Source organism: Lathamus discolor, chromosome 3, assembly GCF_037157495.1.
Source record: "Lathamus discolor isolate bLatDis1 chromosome 3, bLatDis1.hap1, whole genome shotgun sequence".
NCBI classification, from domain to species: Eukaryota; Metazoa; Chordata; class Aves; order Psittaciformes; family Psittacidae; genus Lathamus; species Lathamus discolor.
The window spans coordinates 5,855,643-5,880,337 of NC_088886.1; the positions used below are offsets into that span (position 1 = coordinate 5,855,643).

Sequence of the window (24,695 nt, forward strand, 5' to 3'; positions counted from 1 at the left end):
TCCAAACACTCATACGAAGGTAAATATTTCTTTAGCTCTTCCAAAATAAAGCAAAAGATAAGCTATACATATATTGCAGTATATCTGTGTGGCTTTACATGGAAAATAGCAGCATTCCAGTAGTTTGATGCTGTGGTCTGCCAGGCAGCTTATGTGCATTTATGAAGTCGTTTGAGCTGTATTAAGGTCAATATCATAACTTGAACATCATTTGTTTTAGTGCCTTTCTTTATAGACATTTCTTCTGCCTTTTGAAATCCAATGTCCCAAGCAAAATTAAACTGGCACAGAAAAGTGAAGCAGGAAGGGAGGGTTGTGCACTTAAGAGGCGGGGGAAAAAAGGCAGCTAACTGGAAATGTGTGTGACAAATGGGAGTAAGCCTGGCTTGAGCCCTCCTGGCTATTAAAAGGCTATATTGCAAGATAATTTGGGAAAATATTGCAGCTAGAGAGAGGGTGTGAACCTAATGGTTCATACCGAGTCAGTAATTTGAGTGCTGTAGTTTTGTAATGTGCTGCTAACCCAAACTCTGTGGATCCTACCTCTCTTGAGTTCTTGGGCCTGGCTCTTATCGCAGTATCAAACAGCCTATGTGAAAGTATTCAGAATACAAACGGGGGAGAAAATCCTTTTCAGAGCTATAAAACCATCTTCTGTTGTAAGGAGCTTGATCATTTTTGGCAAGGCTTCCAAAGAAAACAGTGTTGAGATCCTCTCGATGAATAGGAACATTAATATATTAGGTATGTATTATGTAAATCCATACTTCAGTGGAGTGCTAGATAAGATAAATGGGAGCAAAGAGCAGGCTTTGAAGGCTGTTGTTGAGATTTTGTGTGTGCTGTGCCCATTGAAGGCTCAGAACTCACAGCCCATGGGGACGATGAGGTCCTGCAGCCCCCTCATGTTCCTGGGTAGCTTAACCTTGCTCAGGCCACAGCACTGCAGCCTTACCCCTAAAGAACCTCTTTTCTCCCCTTTCCCTTGCAGTTTTTTGTGCATATGGAAGAATGTTCCTCAACGGCAAAACCAGGTTGTGTATCCCCTTTATGCTCCCCTGGGTATTGCACGGCAAGGCAGGATCAAAGCATGTGTGGCTGGCGTTACAGCAAACCCAATTTGTGTGCTGAAGCAAATATTTGGGGAGGGTCCAGCTTGGCTCTTGCAAACACATTTAGATACTTCAGGATCACTGACAATGAATTATCGGGATAGAGACTTGGGAGCAGATAAGCCCAGGGACTTGTGCATTGTATACAAATACACGGCCTGACCCTCACAACTCACGTGGGGTGGCAGCGAGAGGGATGTTGGAGCTCTTCTTCCCTGGCGCATCTCCATTTTCATGCCATACAGTTGAGCAAGACACAATTAAAATGAGGGGCCCCCACACTTGAGGTCCTGCCTCACTTTTTCCTTGCACTGCTTCATCTCTTGATGAGCCCCATTGTTGCTCCATATGTATTTTGATTACAATGTCTTTGGAAAGCCTCTCCCTGCATCCCCGCTTATGTTCCCAGGTCCCTCAGGTACCAAGCCATCAGAGCAGCATCTTGGCTCATGTTCAGAAGATGCAAGCCCATGCACGCTGCCTTCAAGGCTGCTTCTTGTCTCAGCATCACCTTCCCTGCTGCCCCTTGGTGCTGGTGGCCAGCCACACACCTGCACCATCAGCGCCTGTGCTCATCAACAGGGCTCTAACACTTTGAAGGTGATGCCAAAAGCTATCGGGTGGCCCATAAAAAGTTTGGTCTAGCCACAGAAAAAGATTAATCTTCTTTTTTTCTTTCACTTTTCATTTGGATGCTGAATGTTTTCAACCAAGTTATTGAGATAGTTTGCAACCAGAAATCAATCCAGGCTGAAAAATGTAGGTCTACCTGTTTACATTATAAACCACAAATGTTTGTATCCTGCAACAAACATCTGGGAAGTGTCCAGACCAGACATTACAAATGTGTTAACTACCCTGAGTTAACCGGTAATCAACTGGGGGCTAAAAACTGGAGTGTGGACCTTTCCTCCGAGACTGCTGTTTATAACGGGGCTTTCATTTAGATCCTGACCTAGAAGCGTAATTAAACCATGGCACATTCTTGACTTTCAAACAAACTTCTGGGAGCTCGCCAGCACGGAGCACAGACCTGGGTTTTACCAGGTTTGAAAGGAGCAGCAATGTACCACCTCTTTCATTAACTGTTGTTGATGGTGAAAATGCCTGCCTGGTAGAAATTGGGAATTATACAGGCAGCCCTTTAAGGTTCTGCTAATAAACACATGAAAGGATTTGAGGGAACTATATGAAAATACGGCTCTATTGAAATCCTTTTAATGCCACCAGTTGGGGAAAAGGTGACTGGAATTTCTAATAATTAACAAGCACCTTTTTTAATTAACACCTTGCTATTTATTTCTGCAGTCCCAGTTTGCTCCGATTTCTCCATCAATACTCGGCTGCATCATCAGGCAGTGGCAAACCAGAGCCAGGACCTGCTGGAGCTGTTTTGATGGAGCTGAAGGGTTTGGTTTTTCCAAGCAAATGCTAAGGAAGGGCAGTAGATGGTGCTGTTATTCTCTTTTTTGAGGCCCGAGATGGCAGGCTGAAGACAAGAGGCATGACTAGGACTAGACACAAGGTGTTATCAGCCCCCCAAATCATAAATCAGGCTCCTTTGAATTGTGGGATTTGGCCTTCAAATTAGATGCAAAGGCCTCCTTTTTCTACAGCTTGTGTGGTTTGGTCTTTCAGCTGAGATTTGGAGGTCACATTTTCAAGCTTTTTGTTGTAATCACATCATTTGAACCTCCCCCCCCCCCCCCCCCCCTTCTTTGTAATAATGCAAAGTGGAATCCTCTAATCATGTCGGGAGCCAGCAAGATTTAGGGGAACTAAATTAAATTAAGGAGAAACACCAGGATTGTGAAACTTGGCAGTAGTACAGATGTCGGTTTCAAAACAGACTGGACTTGAAGGCTGTTGGCAAATCAAATGCATCTGACCCAGTGTGCTTTGGGATGCCAGGAACGGGTCCATGACCACAAAACTTCCTAACTCATGGGTCACCAAGGCACATGCTTGAGGGATGACCCTCCTGGCCCGCATCAATCTGGATACCCAATTTCCTGAATAGCAGCAAATGCTGTATCAGGATGACATTTTATCAGCTAATTTCTTGTAATGACCTAAAGATATATGAGGCTTGATTCTTCCCAGTGGCATTGAACAGGGCAGAACTGGGCCCCCTTTGGATTTCACTTTTATTTGCCTCCCTGCAATGATGGGTCTAAGTCCAACCTTAGCAAACATTTCTTAATAGGGCAGCAGTGACTGCACAGGTTGGAAGACCCCTCACACAGTGCGTGATAGCAGGTAGGGGACATGGCAGCTCTCCTGCCCTTAACCTCCTGCTTTTGGGTGGTCTTGGCAATGCCTCCAGCTCCCTCCCCATGACTCGCAGCCCCTCTCATGGTGTTTTCTCCATCAGCAGCAGCTGATGGTGCTAAAAATAGCCTTGAACAGGGTAGTGGTGGTTCAGCTTTGGACTTCCCAGAATTTCACTGGTATTCTGGCCTTGTGACTCCGGTTTAGGCCACCTGATGCGCAGCACGTAACTTTGCTCCAGTTTCGCCATTCGGTGGGGAACAATCTCAGATAACATGCGGATAACAATCGACAGACTGAACACAGCTCACTTTCTTATTTTAGGATTGCTATCGACATTGTCATTAACAGCCCTAAAAAATTCAATAGGCAGGGCCTGGTCCTTCCCTGCTGCGGTCCCTTCTCCAGAGGAGCTACTGCCAAATCCTCCCTGTAATGGAAAAGCTAATTGGGACCCCATATATGTGTATGTCTGAGGGGACAGTAGTGGCTTGGCACTGGCCTGTGCATCAAAATGGGCATCCAACCATGCATGCTTTAGACATCAGACCTCTACAGTGTGCTTGGTGTTTGCAGCACATCAGGAAAAGCAGGATAGATTCTTTACTGTAAGGGTGGTAAGACACTGGCACTGTTCAAGGCCAGGTTGGACTGCGTTTGGAGCAACCTGCTCCAGGGGAAGGTGTCCCTGCCTGTGGCAGGTGGTTGGAACTGGATGAGCTTTAAGGTCCTTTCCAACCCAAACCATTCCATGATTCTCTACATTTGCAAGTAGAGCAGTCTGGAGCACCAGGGCTGCATCCTGCCTGACCAGCTGCATCCTGCCTTAGGAGCATGGGGTCCATGCTGGCAAAGGGGAGTGCTGCTTGCTGGGCCATTGCTGCCCCAGTGATAATGCTGGGCTCATGAAGTGCAGCATAGGGACTAATTAAAGCTGGGCGTGAGATGGGGTAAGCAGGAGTGTCAAGGCAGGCTACAGATCCACACCCCACTCCAACAAATAGTTATTTTGCATTAAATAACATGTGAGCTAAGTTACTTCTATGAGCCTCAGAGCAGAGACTGGAGCTGCCTCTCATCCCTTCTCTCTCCCCCAAACCAACCCTGTGTACCAGTTGGAAGCACATAGTTCTCGATGGTCTCCTATTTCCTCAAACCAGATATTACTGTCGTTGGACACTCTTCTATGGACAATAAAAAAGAAAGTAAAAACAGGAACTTTTTTTATTGGTGCCATTTTCATTGGTTTGGGGGCTTTTTTTTGACTGAAGTAATACCCTTTGGCCTGGATCATGATGACTGGTCATGTTGAAGAGCTTCTCTCAGTTTTAAGTTATTGCCATGTATGAGCAGGTTTCCATGTAGTCATGTCCCAAAGATGCATCCAGTTCCTGCCCCTTTTCCCATTCCAGAAGTATTCTTAAAGAACTTATTTTCTTAAAATGACAAGATTGAATGAATAAAACACAGTTCCTGTTTTAGTATTGTTGGGTTCAGCCATATCCCAGTTAATGTTTAAATGCAGGCAAGAGCAAGTGTTCTTCCCATATAATAAGCTTCCCATAGAATATATCATTGCTGTATTCCTTGTTCACCAGAGGTCTGGTGCAGCTGAGATGGTGAAAATATTGTGAGATCAGTATTCAAAAATGCAGAGCAAAATTCACTAGTAACATAGACTCGGTTCAGTTCACTTATATAAAGAGAAACCTCAGTCCATAGCTGGAATTTGGAGTCTGACTGAAAGCTGAACCCCAAAAGGATAGCTGTGGCATGGTGTATTCAATAATTACATTTATGAATAAACAATTAACTATTACCAATGAATCTCTTGCCTATTATTGACAAAGGCACAGAAGCTGCTTTTTGGTGCTGCTGACTTACCCATTGTCAAGTGTGAACTGAGTAATTGTGGTGGCTGCTCCCTTATGAAATTGTCCAAGATGCTGGCTTAGTTGTGTGCCCTGGCTTGCACCAATTAACAGTACAATCTTTTTGTTATGAAAATGCAAACATTAGTAGCCTGAGGGGGTCTTGTAAATGCAAATAGAACTGTAATTTCAATTTCCCTTTAAGTACGTGAAGGTTCTTATGTCTTTATTTGCTGTCGCAAATGACAAGTCTTTTATTTTTCATTTTATTTTCTCATGTTAAACACAAAATTGAATCTAACCCAGGGAATTTCGGTGGGGATTGTTTTCAATCAGCAGATTTGGGGCTGAGGGGAGGCTGAGGCCAACTGATGAAAGCCAGGGGCTCCTCTCGCAAGGGCTGGGCTCTGAAGGGTGCAGGGAAGGTGGATGCCAGGCCCCGCAGCAGAGCATGGAGCTGGGTACTGGGCAGCGTGCCCGCAGCTGGCGCAGGGCTGGCCCCTTGTCTGGGGGAGAATTCCCACGTGAAGATTCTTTCCGCTCGCTTCAGGCATCCGAGGAGCCTAAATTAGGCACCCGCACCTCTGCTGCAGTCAGGAGAAAGAGGGAGAGACCTTGACATGTGTCCTCCACAGGAAGCTTGGACCCCCGGGTGCGTGACCATCACCACAGGGCACCAATCTGAGCCCAAACTGATGGCTTTGTGCTCAGTGCCATGGGGCGATACCAGGCAAAAGAGAGCCATCCTCCTCATAAGTAAGGTGGGAGACGACACCTCAGCGCATCACGAAAGAACTGGAGGAAAGTCCAAGGTCTGTTTTTCCCTTACACCACACATATAAAAGTAAAATATGAAAACAGCCACTTTGTTTTCTTCCTCCTAGGTTGGCCCAAATATGCCCAGGTATGTGTCTAAACAGATTCCTGGAAAACCTGCCCTTGCTGAGGCACAATCTCTAGTGCTTGGGTTATAGTCGATGCAAAAAGCAGCAGGGAAGTGTGTCCTTGCTGAGGGGGTCCTGCCTGCCCGCCTACCTCTGCAGGCAGGGAAACACAAGGGCTGTAGCAGGATATATGCTGTGGCACAGGATTTGGCCTGGTGGTGGTTTGCCAGCACACAGACGGAAGGCTGAGGTCAAATACAAGACCAAGAAAAAAAGGAAGATAAGAAAAGTGGTTAGATACTGTCCTGAGCACTCTTCCCACCAGGCTGAGCTGCTAGCATCACCATCCCACCAGCCGGACTTCCTGGGAAACCTATTGTTCACTTCCTTGCTGACTTTCAATTAGACCAAAGGGGTGATTAACCAACATACTAATCCCTCACCAAACTCCAGACACTCTCGTTATGTTCATTTGCTGAAGCTGGTGTTGCTGGTGCGGGAGGGAAAAGCTACTACAGCTTGGTGGGGGTACCACTAATGGCCAACCCCATCCTTCACCACTGACCAGGCAGGGCAGGATGCAGCCCTACCAAAATCACCCCACTGGGGTCTTTGAGCACTGCAAACCTGGGAAAAGTCTCAGCACTTGGCACAGAGCTGGAGGACAAGAGCGAAAACCAGGAGAAAAATGTTTCACGTTATTTATTACTCGTTTATAGAATCATAGAATCACAGAATGGTTTGGGTTGGAAAGGACCTTAAGATCATCCAGTTCCAACCCCCCTGCCATGGGCAGGGACACCTCACACTAAACCATCCCACCCAAGGCTCTGTCCAACCTGGCCTTGAACACTGCCAGGGATGGAGCACTCACAACCTCCCTGGGCAACCCATTCCAGTGCCTCACCACCCTAACAGGAAAGAATTTCCTCCTTATATCCAATCTAAACTTCCCCTGTTTAAGTTTTAACCCGTTACCCCTTGTCCTGTCACTACAGTCCCTGACTTCTGACCCTGTTTTCTGCCCCTCACACCGTTACCACCTTCCCTAGTCCTCCCTGCAGGCTTGGAACAGGCTGGTTGTTTTCCTCCTCCCCCCTTGCGCTCCTCTCTTTGCCTTGTGAACGCTAGAGGCTCCCTCCTTCTGGTCTGCGAGGGGAAAAAAAAAAAAAAAAAAAACCACCACCAAACTTTAGTTCCTGACTTTTTTTTTTTTTTTCCCCCTTTTTTTTTTTTTTTTTTTTTTAACTTCCCTCAGGAAAAAAATGTGGAGTTCATTATCTATGTAAAATGTCAGCTGCAGGAAAGGGGCTGTGCTTACTTGGATATCCCATCCGAGGCGAAGTGACGGGCTCTATTTTACACACACCCCCCCACCACCACCTCCTCCCCTTCTTTCTTTTTTTTTCTCCTAAGGGGTGGAAAGGACCTCGCGAAATAAAAGTGCAGAAACAAACCGGTGGCTCCCAGAGCGGCCGGGGCGGGCGCGGCGGGAGCCCCCAGCGCAGCGCAGCGCGGAGCAGAGCTAAAAGCGCGGAGCAGCAGCGCACAACCCACCTGCCTTGGGAGTCAGCCTCGGCTCCCCGCTCCGCACCTTTTCCCCTCCGCGTACTGAGCTCTTGATACATATATATTTTCTTCTTTTCATCCCGCCCCCCGGCTTTTCCTCCAGGACTTTTCCACCGCCTTGGGACACCCGCAAACTTCTCCCTCGCTCCCCCTTCCCTCCTTCGCTGGTGGTTTTGTGCTTGTTTTGGTTTTGTTTTGCTACTTCCAATTGCTTTTCTGAGGGAAGACCCGCCTGCTTTTCGCCTCCCGTGCCCCACCGGAGAGGCCGGGAGCGGCTCCGGCAGCACCTCCCCGGCGCTCCGCGTGTGAGTCCGGCCCGGCACGGCTCGGAGCGGCGCGGCGCGGCCCGGCTCGGAGCGGCCCGGCTCGGCTCGGCACGGCACGGCTCGGGCGTTCGCCCCCGATAATGCAGAGCTACAAGTACGATAAGGCGATCCCGCCGGAGAGCAAGAATGGGGGCAGCCCGGCGCTGAACAACAACCCGGCCAAGAGCAGCAGCAAGAAAGCCCTGCTCATCTGCCTCGACTTTCTCTGCCTCGTCATGGGTGAGCAGTCGCGGGGGCTCCGCGGGGCTCCGCTCCCCTCCATTATCCCCCTCGTAGCCCTTCGGGTTCCCACTTTGGGAAGGTTTCGCGGCGGGAGGGCGGGCAGAGCTCGGCCGTGCCGCTTCCCAAACAAAAGCGGAGCGGGGCCGCCGGCCGAGCCGAGCCGGGGAGCGACGGGGCTGGGCCGGGGAGCGCTGGGGCCGGGTGGTGGGGACCGGGTCCTATCGGGGTCACAGCGGGGATGGCGGCCGGGGGGGGGGGGGGGGGGTAAGCAGGGCACCCGCAGCACCCTCGAGCACCCTCTCTCCCCGATTTACTGATTATTAGTGTTATATTTACCTCCTCTCCCCCATGTCTCGATCCGGCGGGTGGCGGGGCTCAGCCCGGCCGCCAGCGGTGCGCAGGGGGCACTGTGGGCTCGGGGATGTGCCCCTGCTCCAGGTCCCCGGTGGAGCCCCCAAGCCGGGCCATCACCCCCGGTGCAGGGCCAGCGGCAGGGCCAGCTCCAGGTGGAGGTAGTGCTCCACGGCAAAGCGCGCAGCTTGGGTGCTTTCATTAAAAATGGGGGGGGGGGAAAGGAGAAACTCTTGCTGTTTTAGTTACTTTGTATTGCTCGGCTGTCAGGTCTACCTCTCTAGGGTGTCTGGTGGCAGGCAACTCGTTTTGAACCCTTGCTTTGAAGTGTTCTCGGGCATCCCATAGTCCCTGGCAGAGGTCTGGGTTTGCTAGCCCGCTCGGCGTTTGGGAATGGTATGACATGTAAGGAAACTGTCAACAGGCTGTCTCGAAAAGATTTTGCATGCCAAAACATCAACTGTTCAATTGTGGCTGCAATGCTGAATATTTAATTGACAGACACAGGCAGGGGAAATCAACTGGCTTCCAACAAAGAGATTAATAACACAGCAGCACGTGAGTTTAATACTCCAGACACCACAGTCTTTAAAACAATTGTTTCTGCTTAGAGCCCATTTTTTTCTAAAGGCTGTCAGTTTGATTTAATTTTTATGTAGTTTATTGATCATCTGGTGTATATTACTAGGCACTGATACATTAAGAAGGGAGGCATGGTTTTCTCTTTGCATTCCCACAAGAACAGAGGCCAGTGCAGAAAGCTCCATCTCCTTGTATCTGGAAAAAATAAAAATACTTGATATCCCATATATGAAACTAATATAAGTAGAAACATAACTTGCTTGAGTTACCTCACTTATTTAAACAGAAGGTTGGATTCCTAGTAAAACAGCTCTTTGGAGTTAGAACTTTTAAACTTATATTTACGTAAGTTTTCTTAACTTCAGGCATTTCTGTCATGAGTAAGTGTTATTTGAATGGGTAAAGGGTTTTTCTTCCTCTTCTTTAGACTTAAAGGTCCTAAATGAAAAAGCAGTTAGTTGACATGTGTTATTCTACTTGTGATAGTTTGGGTAAACAGAACTTATCAAGCATCACTAGAAGGTATTGTTAGCTGGGAATAATGTGAGACAGCAAAAACTGTGAGTGTTGCTTTGTTTCACATTACTACAGGTGGAAATCAGAAAGTAAACACCAGAGTTGGTTTGCTTGTAGGGTTTTGTTTTTGTTTTGGGGTTTATTGGGGTTTTTGTTTTAGTGTGAGGAGCATTTAAATGTAAGAGCATGAATTCAACAGCTGAAGGAAAGTTTAGATCTGGCTGATCACTGGCAGGTGAAGAGTATGGGTGGGACGTGTTAAGGGAGGTGATTATATGATGGATAGCCCATGATGTGTGTTTGGGGATGGGCTTTTCAAATACATCCAGAGCAGTAGTATCGGACCTGTTGGTGGATGACTGGGCATGAGTTGCTGTGAAAGCCAGCTGCCCCACTCCCAGTAGGCTTGGTTTGCCCTTCTCTCTACCTTTTGCTAGGGGAGACTTAAGAGTTTATTGTTTCCAAGTACTTGATTCCCATTTTCTTCATTTCTGACCTTGTAAAAAACCCTACTTTGTAAGGGGAAAAAAAGGTGCTGTAGCTGAAGTGTAGGAGAAAGTTGGATACATACAAGTTGATGGGTATTTATAAGTTCAGTAAAAAAGCCCGGAGTCCTGTGTAAGATAATGAGGAGCAGAACTGGGTACGTTGACTTGTGTTAAGGTGGAGTTGCTCTGTAGAGGTCTTGTGCTGGTGCATATAGGCACATGGCCAATGGCCTCCAGTGCAGTTAAAATGAGTTATGCCTCTTGAGCAGCTGCCCAAAGACATTCAGAGTAACAGGGAAATAGAAGGCTTTTTCTCATTTGAGGAACACTTTAGGAAATAATCAAACCAGTCATTTGATTTGCAGAGGTGATGCTGTGTTGGCTTCTCCTGCAGGTACTGCTGTTGATTCTGACCTGAATTAGTTTTCTGGGGTGGGGGGTGGTGATGAAAAGAATAAACTATGGGTAAAATATCATTCAGGAATGACACACGTCAGCTCTCTGTGAGGTGGTAGATGTGTACAAACCCTTCTTTGTTTACATTCAGATTTAAACAAATTACCCAGAAGACAATTATCATAAACATCTAAGGGAGTTAGAATAAGTAAAGCAGAGCTATCAAGAGCTTCCTTCAGCTTTAATTTGGTGTGAGTTGTTAGAAAGAGCCACTTTTGTCTTTCTTTATTAAGTACAGTGGTTATCTTGATAGTAAATGCATAAGGGGAAGATCTGTATCTTCCTTCGGAATCCTGAGAAGCAAAGTTGTCAAGTCGTTGGCAGAAGTACATTGCTGGTGGAGTAGGTTGATGCACTGAACAAGACCCCACATTTCTCCTGCATTTCAAACTTGGGCTGGGTTGGCAGCGAGCTGAATATTTTCCAATAACCCACTCCCATAACGAGTGCACTTGGCACTGACAAATCTCTGGTTTCTTACATGAACAAGAGGTTTCATCACCAACACTGAACTTCCCAGCCATTTCATGTCAGTGCTTAACTCGGAAATAGCGGCAGAAAAGAACTGAGTGTGCATTTATTAAAGCAGGTCATCCGAGGGGGGAAAATAACTTTCTCCATCTGCTTCCTCCTCTCAGGAGGACTCTGTTTAGAGCATTAGAAGATGCTTCCTGAAATTGTTAGGGCTGCGGGCGAGCTTGGTGGTGTGGAAGAGTCCCTGCTGCCCTGTCCCTGTCTCGCTGGTCGCTGCGGCACATCTGAAAATGTGATTGAGGAGCTCAGCTGGAGGGCCTGAATTTGTCCCTGCTAAGCCAGTTGGCGTCTTCATGTTGGAGAGATGGGGAGAACAGTCTGAGCATCAAAATAAGAGGTTTGACGGGAGGACCTTGCTTTATTTTCATCTGATCATCTTCAGCCCAGTTGCAGCCCTATTCCTTTGCCAGGAGTTTCTTGCACTTCCTGCCCAGGGCATAGAGTTGTTACTGGCGGGGACTAGCTGGGGCAAGTCCCACAGTGAAGCTTTCCCTGGTGCTGTGGGATTCTGCTGTCCAGATGCAACACTGCATGGAGCTGCTGCAACCAGCCACCACCTTTCTGCAGGAGCCATGGGCCAGTGAGGAAAAGCCTTCTGCCCTGACCCTTGAGGTGGGATGCTTTGGAGCCTGGTCTTACAGATGTAGCTTCCAGGGTTAAATTTTCTTCTCTTAGACCTGTTTTTTTTTTCCCTTAGCAGGGAATCCCCATGTTCTGCAAACTGAGCAGCCACCTGTGCTCTGCTGATGAGCAACAAGTAGAGCGTTTAAGCTTGAAAGAGGGGAAGACTGTGTCAGCAAGGCTGATAGGGCAGATGAGTGTCTTCGGTAGCTTGTATTTGTGCAGCTTGTGCAGGTAGAACAGCTACCAAAAAGCCCTGCTTGTGCTATAAAATAGAGGGATCTCATCTGGCGTACCTGCTTCCTAGGCTCGTGGAAATGGGGTTTATGGGAGCATGTGTTTCAGGCTGGTGAGATGTAAACTGCATGTAATTTACTGCCCGTCTTATTTTCTGTCTCTGATTTAAATTTTCTCTCTTCTGTCAATCCCAGTTAATGTGTACAACGCAAGTTTTACTGCCTTTGGAGGGTTTTGAAGCAACAGATGGATAGGCCTCTTACAACCTTAGTATCTCTTCAGCTTTCTCACAAATTTGGCATCTCCTCTTCTGTAGCGAGCTTGATGCTAAAATGAACTTTGAAAGTAAATATTTACGCTAGCAGGACCTTGTCATGTTTATGTAAGTGGGGATATAATCTTATAATTTGGGCTAACAGTTTAGATTACTCTTAACTTTCCTCTTCTGTGTAGAGAATTGTGTCATCGTTTGCCTTTCAGAAGCAAAAGGGGTTTGAGATCTGTTGGGACCCTGTCACCGCATCATGAAAATCGACACAAACAGGCTTGGGTTTGTCATTTGAGTGTAAGGAGTGGGAGGAATTAAAGATGAGGGGTGAGGTTAGAGTTATTTAGATGCTGTAACGTTGACTTTGATGAGCTAAGCAATTTTGCTTTGGGTTGGGGTTGTGTTTTATTTTACTTTTCAGACTACCCTGCCGTGCAGGGCTCACTTGTCATGTAAGTAACATCTTTCTATGTGCTCCTGAAGAAACTGCTGACCCAACCATTTATTATTTTCATCAAGAGACAACAAGGTCTGACTGTACTAAACCAGCCAGGCAATCCTAGCGCCTTGGTGTTGTCTTCTCCATGCTGTGTCTTCTCTGTGTTGGGAAGGACTGAGTCCATACCACACACAAGAAGCTGTGTGGGTGGAGAGTCGTCATCTTGTTTTGAGCATCCATCCCTAGATGGGGTTTGCTTGTTCATGTTTATGTATCGCTTAATACCTGTAGGATCTCACAGAGGCAGTGAGCTGCTACAAGGCAGGAGGGACTGTCTTAGGGATGATGGGTGTGGAAGGGCTTTGGCAAGGCAGGTTTGCAGAGGTGGCATCTTGGCATGGGGTTGTGCATTGTACCCCACTGTAACTTGGGAGCAAAGGAGATTTACTGAGCCTTGAAAAGCTTCTTATTAAAGCAACAGTCAGCATCTAAGCATGATACCAATCCTTAGTTTTACTCCTCCCTTGAAAGACCAAAGGAGGCAAAGATGGCTGGAAGGAGAGAAAGAAATATTTTGGGGGTGTTTAAAATACACTTTTTCTGTGTGTGTTTGCTTTATGAAAACAGAAAAACCTATCAAGAGCAGGTTATTAATGACAATTATACTTGAGGTGTTAATTGCAGAACAAGGAAATGCTGTACCCATGGCAGACTGAGTCCTCGAGGGTATAAATCTGCTGGCTTTCCCGAGTTGGTGGAATTTGGCCAGCCTGAAGATGTGTCTTCAGGAAAGCAGAATGAAGTGCAACTGCTTCATGGCCAGAAGTGCTTTGAATCCCGTGTACCTGCTGCTGAGACAGGCGAGAGATGAGAATCACAATTAGAGTAGATGACATTTTGCTTTTAATTGTCTGTTTGTAGTGAGCACAGAAAATAATATAAACATCGCTCCCAGATCAAACAGATTATTTTTATACCCTTTAAATCTCAATTTAATATGCATACCTTTCTTAGGCTGCTTTGGTCTGACTTTGTTTGTCTAGATACAGGCTGACACTATATCCTCCAGATGCCTGTGCCTCCATATACCGCCCAAGGATGGTTTGCATACCACAGCTGGGAAACCCAGCTTGCAAACCAGGGCTCTTCTTTAGTGTCCGTATCTAAGGTAGGAAGGGTGTCTGCATGCCTCTATCTCCGTCTGAAATGACTTTTAAAAAGGGGGTGGAGGGGAAGCCGCAGCTCTGCTCCATAGCTTGCTCTGGCAGTGCAGACTCCATCCTCTCTGTTTCATTCATACAATGCTCCCGCTTCATCCATGGTAATCCAGAAGGGACCGTTGTGGTTGCCCGGTCTGCCTGCGCCTCAAACAAGGGTATGCCTGTTGAAGGCAGCGTGGGGAAAGGCAGCAGCCTCCAAACCCTCCTACCCCAGCATCCACGCAGCCAGCGCTGAGAATGGCAGCTTCCCCTGGCCCCGTGGATCCCTGGGGAGCTGTTTCCCGAGGCTGGGGTAGGAAACAGGGAAAAACGCCCTCCTCAGATGCATCTTTCTCTCCTGGACAGCAGGATGCCAGCTGGGGTTGTAGTATGAGTGCTTTCATTTATTATTTCCTTCTTTCTTTTTGTTCTGTCTCAGGGCACTGGCTTCTGCAGTTGGGTTGGGGTTGTTCTGATAGGTCAGGTTTCATATTTAAAAAGGAAAAAAAAAAGTCTTGGAAAATTAAAATGAAGTGAATAAAGCCTCAAAAAAAAAAAAATAGGGGTGAATTAAAGTAAACCAGCATTTATTCTGTAATTTGAAAGCCTGAAGTCAGTTTTATGAATATACTTAATGATTATTGTATTTTTCACTGGCTGGTCTGGCAGAGCCGTGGGACCCTTTGTGTAGCAGAGGCTAAATCATGGAATCATAGCATCAACAAGGTTGGAAAAGACCTTTAAAATCCTCAAGTCCAGTCGTTCCCCAGCGCTGCCAAGGCCACCGCTAACCCATGGCACTGAGGGCCTCATCCACGTGGTTTGTGAACACTTCCAGGGACGGTGACTCCAGCACTGCTCAGGACAGCCTGTTCCAAAGCCTGAGCACCCTTTGGGGAAGGAATTGTTCCTAACATCCAGTCTAAACCTCCCCTGGTGCAGTTTGAGGCTGTTTCCTCTTGTCCTACCTCTTGTTACTTGAGAAAAGAGGCCAGCCCCCTCCCAGCACCATCCTCCTTTCAGGCAGTTGTAGCAGCGCTCTGTGCTCCCCCCTTGCTAACACAGTGCTGCAGACTGCACTGCTGTGTACGTGCCTTCAGTTTGGCTTTGCAGGTACCTCAACTGGGTGGGGGAGAGGTGCCAATAGAAGTTGGGAAGAGGCTGCCTTGTCTGTCATATCTCCTCGTGGATCAGCATGGCCCATTTCTCTGAAGGGCATTCATATCACTTTCAAAGCCACTCCTTTCTATGCCCATTTTGCTGTCTCCCATGACATCTACTTTGGAGAAGCACTACCTGCTCCATCATTTTAGCAGATGGAAAGCTCCTTGGCATGGATCAGGTATCTGTATACAGGGGTGTGTTGGACCAGCTGTTGGGGAGTCATACTTGAGAATCCATTCTTGCCTTTTAGCTGCATGCGATGGCTTAACATTGGGTTAACATGGGGTTAACAGTGGGATCAAGATCCACAGAAGCTGCTTCTCAAGTTAGACCTGAGGAGGCAGAACATTACCAAAAAAGAGGAATTTGACTTGTTTTCATATAGCTTTTGATGAAACCATTGGAAAACTTCAGTTTATTACCAGGACAATGTATTTATGAGTTTGAAAAATAGGTTTGTCCTGATGGATTTCCAAGTGTCAGAAATTCCTGTAACCTCTATCCTTTCAAGTTGGTCACGTAAGTGGGCTTGTTTTTCACATGCATTGGATGTTTTGAAGACAGAGGGTTGGAAACCAACTCTGCACATCCACTAAGCGTTATAAGTAGAACATGTAATTTAACTCCAGAGCTTCTGATGCCCTGTGCTCTTTGTGCTGTGTGTTCTTGTTCCAGCATTGCTTGTAACTTGCATCCATATATGAGCTTGTCTTATCTGAGCACATGGTGCTCTTAGTTAGGAGCTAAAGGGCTGGGCTGGGGCAGCTAGCCAAAGCCCAAATGAAGCTGCAGTTGGTCTGCAATGGTGGTGACACTGAATCAGTGGAAAGTGTGCATAATCCTTTAGTACTTTCCAGTAATTTTTCATCCCTTGTACAGGAAGTCATGAAAGCTGTGTAGACCATAGCAAAGAGAAGCTTGGGAGATGCCTCCAACCATTCTCATGAAACATACCAGTGGGCTTATTCTGTGGTGCCCGAAAGACACAACAAATTGAGGCTGGAATGCCATTGCTGGGTTGACTCAGACTTTGCCCTGAACATCGAAGGTGGCTGTGATATGGAGGTGTCCTTCACGGCTTTGGGAGTTTGCAGGCAGCAGGCTGCTCCTCTTGGAGCTGCTTCACCCTTCCTGGTTGGAGGAGCTGGGAATAGAGTGGTTCTTCCTCTTGTGGGTTTAAACAGAAAAAGTGAAAGTTGCTGGTTAGTGGTTTGGGGCAGCCATCCCTCTTGAAACAAATGATGCTCCCTCTGAGAGTTTGCTTCTCTCAGCAGTGCCAGGGTTGTAGCCCCCCGCTGTGCAAAGGTGAGAAGCTGCATGGCATCCTGCAATCAGCTTTCACCTGCTTTTGCTGTAAATTAGTGAGAATGATAGTCATTTTGGAAGCTTTTATAGCGGTTCCTCTGTGTCTGGTCAAGCATGTAGTGGGCGCTGCATACAGGTATTTATTGCATTGCTGCTAATTCAACACGTGCTTATGCTGGGACATCACCGCATGCCTCAAGATGTCCAGCTGCTGAATTTGAAGGCCAGTGTGCCAAACGGGCTCTGGGTTTCCTGTCACCTTGATGCTCAGCAAGTTGTTTATGACCTGTGTTTTGGGGTGGTGTGATGGGCCTTTCTTTAAGCCTGGCTGAAAGGCTCAGGTTGAGGCTGCTGGAGTGAGCACCCCAGCCCTGGTTATCATTCCCACCAATGCTGACAGTAAGGTCTTTGCACCGGTCTTTGTAGCAGCACAGTGGATGTGGCAACCAGTCCTGCACCTCAAGCGTTTTGAGGGCTTCCAAGGCTTTTCTGCAAAGCCCACCAGCCTTTAAAGTGTTAGTTTCTCAAGGGAGAGTTGAAAAGAGTGTGGCAAGGTGCTGATAAGCAGGTCTGGTTATTGAACACTGGGTGCATTTATGTTCTGAGTGATGCTCACAGAGTAATTTTGGAGGGATGGTAAGCTGATGGCAGGCAGCAAAACTCCTTTGAAGTTGATAGCTGTGAGTCAGTTTGGTGTTAGCAGGTTTCTGGAGCTGCTCTTTGATCACTGATCAGATGGCCCTTGCTTTTTGGGGAGCTGCTTCTCACTTCTCCCTTCTCTTAGTTGCAGCCCAGCCAAAGCCTCAGAGTCCTGGGCCAGGATTTAAGCCCTGCTGCCCCTGGTCCTGCTCAGGCATGTCATAGGGGAGGTTTGTGCCTCTGGTAATTCCTAATTTAAGGAGGCTGCAGGAGCATCACCTCCATGTGTGTGCAGGGATAGGGAGCCAGGTGAAGGTAAGGGCACACTTTGAAGGTGCCATTTCCCGTACAGATGCACCCACATTCCCAATGAGGCTTTCAGAGCTACTGAGGTACCACTAATTCTGAACAACTTCAGTGAAGCTGCAGACTTCAGTGCCTCTGCCAGGCCATCCCCAGCCTCCCAAGGTGTCTTTTGAAATCAGATCCTCGATGTGCAAGTGTGGAGGAGAAGCCTGCGCCATTCAGGGCTTGGGCCAAACCATGTCCCTAGGACATGTGTGCACCTATCCCGGAGCTTCCCACCTTGATTCCTGTGAAAGCTTCCCTGGATGGCTCCATTCCCATGCTTCCATGTTCTGCAGAAGAGGGAAACAACCTCAGCTCACCCATTGCAGCAGGAACGGGCTCATCAGTTCCCCAATTAAGAGCTGAAGTTTTTCTGGTTAAGGATATGTGGGGAAAGATGCATTAATCCAGCTGCCCATTGATAATACATCACACAAATGGCTAATTCTCAAAGCAAGGGCTTTAGCCTACTCGTATTTGCCAAGCTAAGTAAAACCTCGCTTTGCTGCCTGACCACAAGAAGCTGTTTTCAGTAGAGGCCTTGGTTTTTATGTCATGTTTTTTTTTCATACTTATTTTTATCAAAGTTTGCAGCATCAGTGACTTAAATCATCACAGAATTCCAAGTTTTTCCCCATAATCTTGGCTCGATATATTCTAAGTCTAGCACTCCTCATTTCTTGACCATCCCTGCAGCTTTAGCTTGCGGCTGTCATTCTGCTGCAGCTCCCACAAAGCAGCTGAAAACCAAGGTAACAGCAACATTTTGAGCGAAGGGGATGAAATGTGGAACAGGTTCAGCGTATTTCTTTGTCATTGTTGGAGTCCTATTCAGCCTGGAACTGAATAGGAGGCTGATTAGCATGTGGAAGCATTTCTAAAGCATTGGGCTGTGAGGGTTGGGTGGTTTTTTGCTTTGTTGGGTTTTTTTTTCTCCTTAAAGGAGAAGTTTTGTGGCATTTATTTTTCTGAATGAGCTGGTATGAACCTTTGTAAGATGCAAAACCCATGGAAAAGTCAACTAGTGTTTTAGGGAGAGCCTGTTTTGATGAATCACCATGTGCATGGGCACAAAGATTTCCAGTGGCTACAGCTCCAAGAGCTACTGCAGGGTATAGGGATGCGGTGTGTTTAAAACAGCCAGACAAGTGGGATAGTTTGGGATGCATCTGGATTGTGGATGTTGCAACAGGGGCTTTGCTTTGCGTTAGCTCTTGCTGGAGTTGTCTGCAAAAGTTGGTATTGCTTTATGAACGCAGGATTGGGTCCACAGTCTGAAAATCCACCTGCTTAAGTGCTCAGCGGTTTGCTTTCACAAAGGATGTAATGCTGAGGCTGATTAAAATGCTAACTGCAAGTGGAAAGCAACTTTTCCCCAGTGAAACTGCTTCAAGTCCTAGGCCTGAGGCTGGTTTTGGAGAAGAGGGTTGACTTTTCCCTCTGGTGTTTGGAGCAAGGTGCAGGGTTGGTGTTCCCATTACAGTCCCTTGCTACAAGAGGTACTGTGTCTTGCTCCAAGTGGTAACTATACTCCCTTGATACTACTTGTGGGTCTCAGTTGGGGCTTTGCTAGACCAGAAGTCCTGCCATGGGTGTACCGTATCTCTTGCCCTTTGTGGGACTGCAGGATTTTGGGATGCTCGCAAACCCCAATGGAGCATCCCATTGCATGCCAGAGGCTGTATGGATGTGTGATGGGCTTGTGCCCCTGAGCTTGCAGACAGAGGGGGCAGTGCAGGGAAATGCGTTTAGTTTCTGGGTGCAATGAGTGATGGTGGTTGAGGTGGCATAGGAAAGCTCATGGCAGCAGTTGGAGTCTAACCCTCTTGGTGATGCATGTATGGACCAGACCCTCTGCCTGCGTTTCTCTGGTGACTTGTCTAGTTTCCTTCCAGTGATTCCAGTTTAAGAGAGGAAAAATAGTGCCTCTACAGCTCACTGCTGTGCCTTAATGTAGACTATTGAAGGCTGATTAAAGCTGTTTAATTAAGGAGCACTTGGCTCCTCTGTTCCCAATTCACAATTAAAGGATCATTTGAAGTAATTCTGCAATACTTTTTCTTCCTCCCCTCTCTTCTTTAAGTGAAGAAAGTTCCTAGCGCTGTACGTGCCCCAGCACCGAGGCTTTGGATGCTATTACAGGACCGCAAACCTGCTGGCAAATCTGGCTGCTGCCAAAGGCATCTGAACATTAAAAAGCCCTGCAGAGGGATGGAAGGGAGTTCAATCTCAGGATACGCTGATTTGGAAAGGGAATCCAAACAAAGAGGCTTTTCAGCAGAGGCTGAGGCTTGGCTTCTCTCTAGGGCAGTTTGGGCTTGGGGAAGCATCCGGGAGGCGGCGAGCGGAGCAGGAGTACATGAGCTGGATGCTGCGTGGTGTAAGGTTTCCCAGCACAGCATGGTTTTGTGTTACAGGCTAGGGAACTGGCTGGAAAAGCTCCTCTCTTTTCTCTCTCTTGCCCCCCTCTCCTCCTTTTATTCCTTTTGGAAACAAAGGGGAGGTTTAGGCTGTTTTGTTTTGGTTTTCTTTTAGTAAAGGTTCCCATCCCCTGCAGGTTTGGCGATGCTTCTTGCTGTTGGTGCTGGAGAGGGAGCCGTCGGTGTCTCCAGTATGGAGAAACCCTTTGCTGGGTTCCACACTGGCCTCACAAGGATGTTTTCTTTGGTTTAGAAAGCACAGCCCTCTCACAGGGGGTACTAAGGTAGGAGCCTGTGTTGCTGAGGGGACAAACACCTCATAAAGAAGGGTCTGGTTTGGATAAGGAGAAGTGAAACGAGATGGGTGGTGGGCGACCTTCTTCACACCAGGAGGGATGCAAAGTGGGGTGTGTGTCCACCAGCCCCCTTGCAGCAGCTCTGTCCCCTGTGGTGGCATCTCCAAGAAATGCCTGGAAGAGCCAAGCAGGGAGGGGAGGTGCTACCAACCATCCCAACCAACCAGTTGGGGTTTTTTATAGGCACCAGATGGTTTTAATAGAGGAAAGCTGAACTTCTTATGACCCTTCCCCACAGACGTTGTTTGTTGTTTTGTAATTGTGGCCAGGACAAAACTGTGTCCCAGAACCTGCACGGAGTCTGAGAGCTTGGTGCCTGGTGCCTTCTTCTCCCACTCCACTGTGAGCTACCCCTACGCTGCCCCTACACTCCTCTGCCTGCCCTGCCTCCAATTTACCCAGGAGAAGCTGCTGGGCATGAAAGACTTGAGGTTTCCCCTGATTCCTGGTTAAAGAGATTAGCAAGAGTACAAATTGGAAGAAACCGAGACATCTGACAGCAAAGCACAAGGAAGCAATAAAATGTCAGGCCATGTTTTCCCTTCTAGTTGATTAAAAAATTCTCCTGATAAGCAAGAAAGCTTTCATGGCTGGACAAGCCCTGTATTGTGTCAAATGCAGTGATAGGTTTATTAGAAGGATAAAGTGGTGGGAGCATAGGGTTGTGCTTGCAGTCCTTCTGGCGTTGAGTTTTCCCCCCAGGGCCAAAGGCGTTTTGCACTGGTATGGGAGCAAAGAGTGATGGAGAAACTGCTTCTCCTATGGAGAGAGGAAAATGTAGTCAAATGGTGGGGGTATCTGGAGGGGGGAGAGTGGGAGACATGGGTGTCAGAAAAATTGACATCGAAACCAGATGTGTGGCAAAGGAAGAGCAAAAGCCATCAAATTACTGCTAATGAGGGTTTCTGGTTGTTACATGTATCTCCATAGAGCATCCAAACCCATGACTGAGTGCGTAGCTGTCTGGCTGGTAGTTTTGGGAGCAGTGTTACATCGAGGCTGAGCATTACTGTAATTTTCCTCTTGCTGCCTCTGTTTACAGTCTTGTTTTTGCCCAGGATTATCAAGTAAATCTGAACTAGTGTCCCTCTCGTGCCATTTGTTTCATGGTGTGTCTGGGGACGGGAGGCCACCAAGATGCTGTGGGGAGAAGTTCAGTATGTTCGCTTTGGTTTTGGAAGGTAGAAAGTCAAGCAGAAGAAGGAAATGGGGACTGGGTCTCCTGTTCTCCATAGGAAAACCAGCAGTGGTGGCAAACCAGTGTTCTTGGAGGTCTGCTGCAAGTCAGTGCCAAGATGCTCCACTGGGCCCATGGTTTCCCTGTAGCTTAAGGAATCTGTTCAGGGATCAAACAGAAGAGAAGAATGAAAAAGCAGGAAGACAAAAGGCTCGCTTCCATGCTGTTGTGTTTAACTTCCCAAGGTTTTAATTGCCAAGGGCTGCGTTGGGAGCCAGCTGGCTGCAAAGGGATACAGACTTCAAGTAAGAGAAGTAGAGTTGGGTTAATTTTTTTTGTCTGAGGATCTAATAACTGCTATATTTTCCCTCAGGAGATGTAGCTTTGTATGCATTTTCTCTCCCTAAGGTGAATTACCCTTTTTTGGTTACCTGCTTCCTCACCTTCTCCAGCTGCTGTTTAGCTCTTGCTGTTATTGTTTATCTACCTATAGGAGTAAGAGAGTGCAAGTAGCAGGAAAGCAAGTATAGAGTGCAAATTGTACCTCAGTTTTAGAGATTTTTCTTCTTGGAGCACAAAAGTCTGCTTTGTACAAAGGGAAAATACAGTAGAACTTGGAAAGCCCTTGCCCAGTGCACAAAGGGATGCGTGTCTCCTTGTAGATGCTGGTGCATGGTGACAGCAGGATCACTACCACTGGTGTGTGGCCTGGGAACAGGCTGGGCAACCCCAATTCTGCTGCCAAAGCCTTGCTTGTACAATGACTTGAAAAGAGGAATAAAAACCTTTCCAGCTTAAAAAATATATAATAATCAAGCATGGGATACTTGGCACACCGGTTGTATAAATCTTGACATGAGCTACCTGTGAATCATCCAGCAGCACGTTAATTGGTACCCCTCGGTAGATGAGGATTTGGCATCAAGTCTGCATGTAATTACAAGCCACACACAGAAGGACACAGGCAGCTAATGAACTCCTGCCAAACTCCAGCTCCGCTTCTGCGGCTTTTGAAGTTCGCTGGTCTTTCAGTGTTTTGTATAGTAAGCACTGAAAGGCATCAAATCACTCCTTTGACAGCGTTTAGAAAGGGTTGGTTTGTTGAATAACTGAGTCCCTCTCCAAACTCCCATCTGAGAACTAGAGCATCTATAGGCGCCTTTCTCAACAGAGCAGTAAATAGGCTGGAAATAGAGGACACCCCCCTATGAGCTGCTGAGCTCCTGCCTCGCTGACAGGAGCCAGCAGGCTCTGGTTGCCATGATGAGCTGCAAGAAAAGAAACTATTCCCATTTAAAAATCCTTCAAAACAACCCCACTGATGGTATGGGCTTTTTCCCAAGCCTCAAAGTGTTTTAAGATGGAGGTTGTGCAAAGTGGGTTGCAGTGTGTCACATGGGACTGTGGATGCATTGGTGTTAGGAGGGAAGTAGTAAAAGGGGTTTGGAGGTTTTCATGCTGTTGGATTTGGAAGGTTGTGGAGCTTTTCCATGGATGCTTTGTTGCTGGGCTGGGATTTGAGCCTGAGCTCTTCTCTTCCTCTTTTCATGTCTGAGGTGACAAAGGGAGTTGTTGTTGAGATAAAAACAATTTCCATGAAAACCTGTGATTTTTAGGCAAACATACCAGGCGGGCTTCGTGGCAGTACCATGGTGAAGAGGGATAATGCAACTTGGCACAAAGCCCTTCCAAAAAGAGATGGGGGGAGGCTATGGGGACAGAAGAGCCTTTGTCAAAATTAACTGCAATAATGAAAAAAGGACTGCTATTCCGTTGGGATGCTTTAACCTTTTTTCTTCCATTTAGTCATATGTTCCTTGACAGCAGGGCACAACGTTGTTACCAGGGACCTGGAAAGGGAAACTGGGAGTTCTCCATTTTGGGGTTTAAAAAGCACAGTACATGTTGTGTCCCTTGAGTCAGTATGAATAGAGACCCAGCCATTGCCTGTGCCAAGTGGATGCAGCCTGGTTTATACCATGTCCTAAGGAAATGGGGTTATGGGATGTCACCTGGCTGCAACATGCAGGTTTGGGCCGTGTGTGGGAAAGGGGCTGCTGTCACGCTGGTTGTGACAAGATGGACATGCCCAATGTGGCTGGCCCTTGTGCCAGTAGTGGCCCTGTGCTTGCAGAAGAGGGTGGTGATGTTTTAGGCGATGCTATGACACTGCTGCATCACCTGGACTTGCAGAATATGAAGTTTCTTAAGGGCACTAAAAGCACCCGGAAGTCTGAAATGGTGTGCAGCATGGAACCATGCTGTCCTCAAAAACCACAGGTTCAGTCTTGAACATAGGAAGCTTAGGTTGGATATAAGGGAGAAATTCTTTACTGTGAGAGTGACGGGGCACTGGCACAGGGTGCCCAGAGAAGCTGTGGCTGCCCCATCCACAGCAGTGCTCAAGGCCAGGTTGGACAGGGTTTGGAGCAAACTGCTCTAGTGGAAGGTGTCCCTGCCCGTGGGCAGGGGGTTTGGAACTGAGTGATCTTAAGGAGGGGAAAAAAGAGATAATATTACACCTTTTTAACCCATCAGTGAATAGGCAAAGCCTATTCCCTTAAGCTCTGCTTTAGGAACTGCTGAGATCAAACTCCCATCGCTTGCAGGGCCTTTGGATCATTTCCACCTATGCGCACATTTTTTTGCCTTTCAGCACTGTGTACGATGCATTATATCCTGGAAACTCTACCAAATCTCGACTACCGAGGGGGAAAAGTTTCATTTCCAGTTAATCAAGGGAGTTGTGTAATACCATTTTCTCCTGGGGAACTTCCAGAAAAAAGAAAGGAGGAGAGGGAGGGGGGAAGAAAAGGGGGGTATTATATAAAGCAAGTATATTAAGAGGGTATAAATTATGAATTAAAAGTGATTAGTGAACTTTTAAGGGAAAGGTCAGAAGTGCCTTTTGGACTACAAACTTTTTAATCTTCCAGTGCTTGTATTCGGTTACAGAGTTATAACCCAACCTTATTTGTGCAGGTGGCTGCTGCTTCAAATCTGAAGAAGGATTTTGCGTTTACAATAGGTACATTGACAGAACTGGGTCAGAAACCTACTCACGGCAGCCTTCAGTGCTGCAGACAAGGGCTCTGCCACCTCCTGCACAGGGGCAGTTGCAGCCCAAACCGTGCTTAATTACAGCTGCAGTGCCTGGCTGGGATGCTCTGGGAAGGGGGAGAGGAAGCTTGGGAAGTTCAGCAGCTGAATGTTTCTGAAGAGGCCTGATGCTGGCCAGGTTAAGTGGCTTTAGTTTTGCCCCAAAAGCTTTGCACCTTGATTGATTTAACAATAATCAAGGTAATTTTGTCAACCGTATCAGGTTGGCTGAAGGTTTCTA

At 47.3% G+C, this 24,695-nt stretch overlaps 1 protein-coding gene across 1 annotated transcript in view; it reads left to right on the plus strand.

Moving 5' to 3' along the window:
• Positions 1-7,563: 7,563 nt before the first annotated feature.
• PLPP3 (phospholipid phosphatase 3) overlaps positions 7,564-24,695 on the plus strand; it is a 45,239-nt gene continuing 28,107 nt past the window's right edge. Inside the window, exon 1 of the mRNA XM_065673267.1 lies at positions 7,564-8,252. Coding sequence (XP_065529339.1) covers positions 8,114-8,252 — 139 coding nt within the window. The 5' untranslated portion in view covers positions 7,564-8,113. The remainder of the gene's footprint in view (positions 8,253-24,695) is intronic.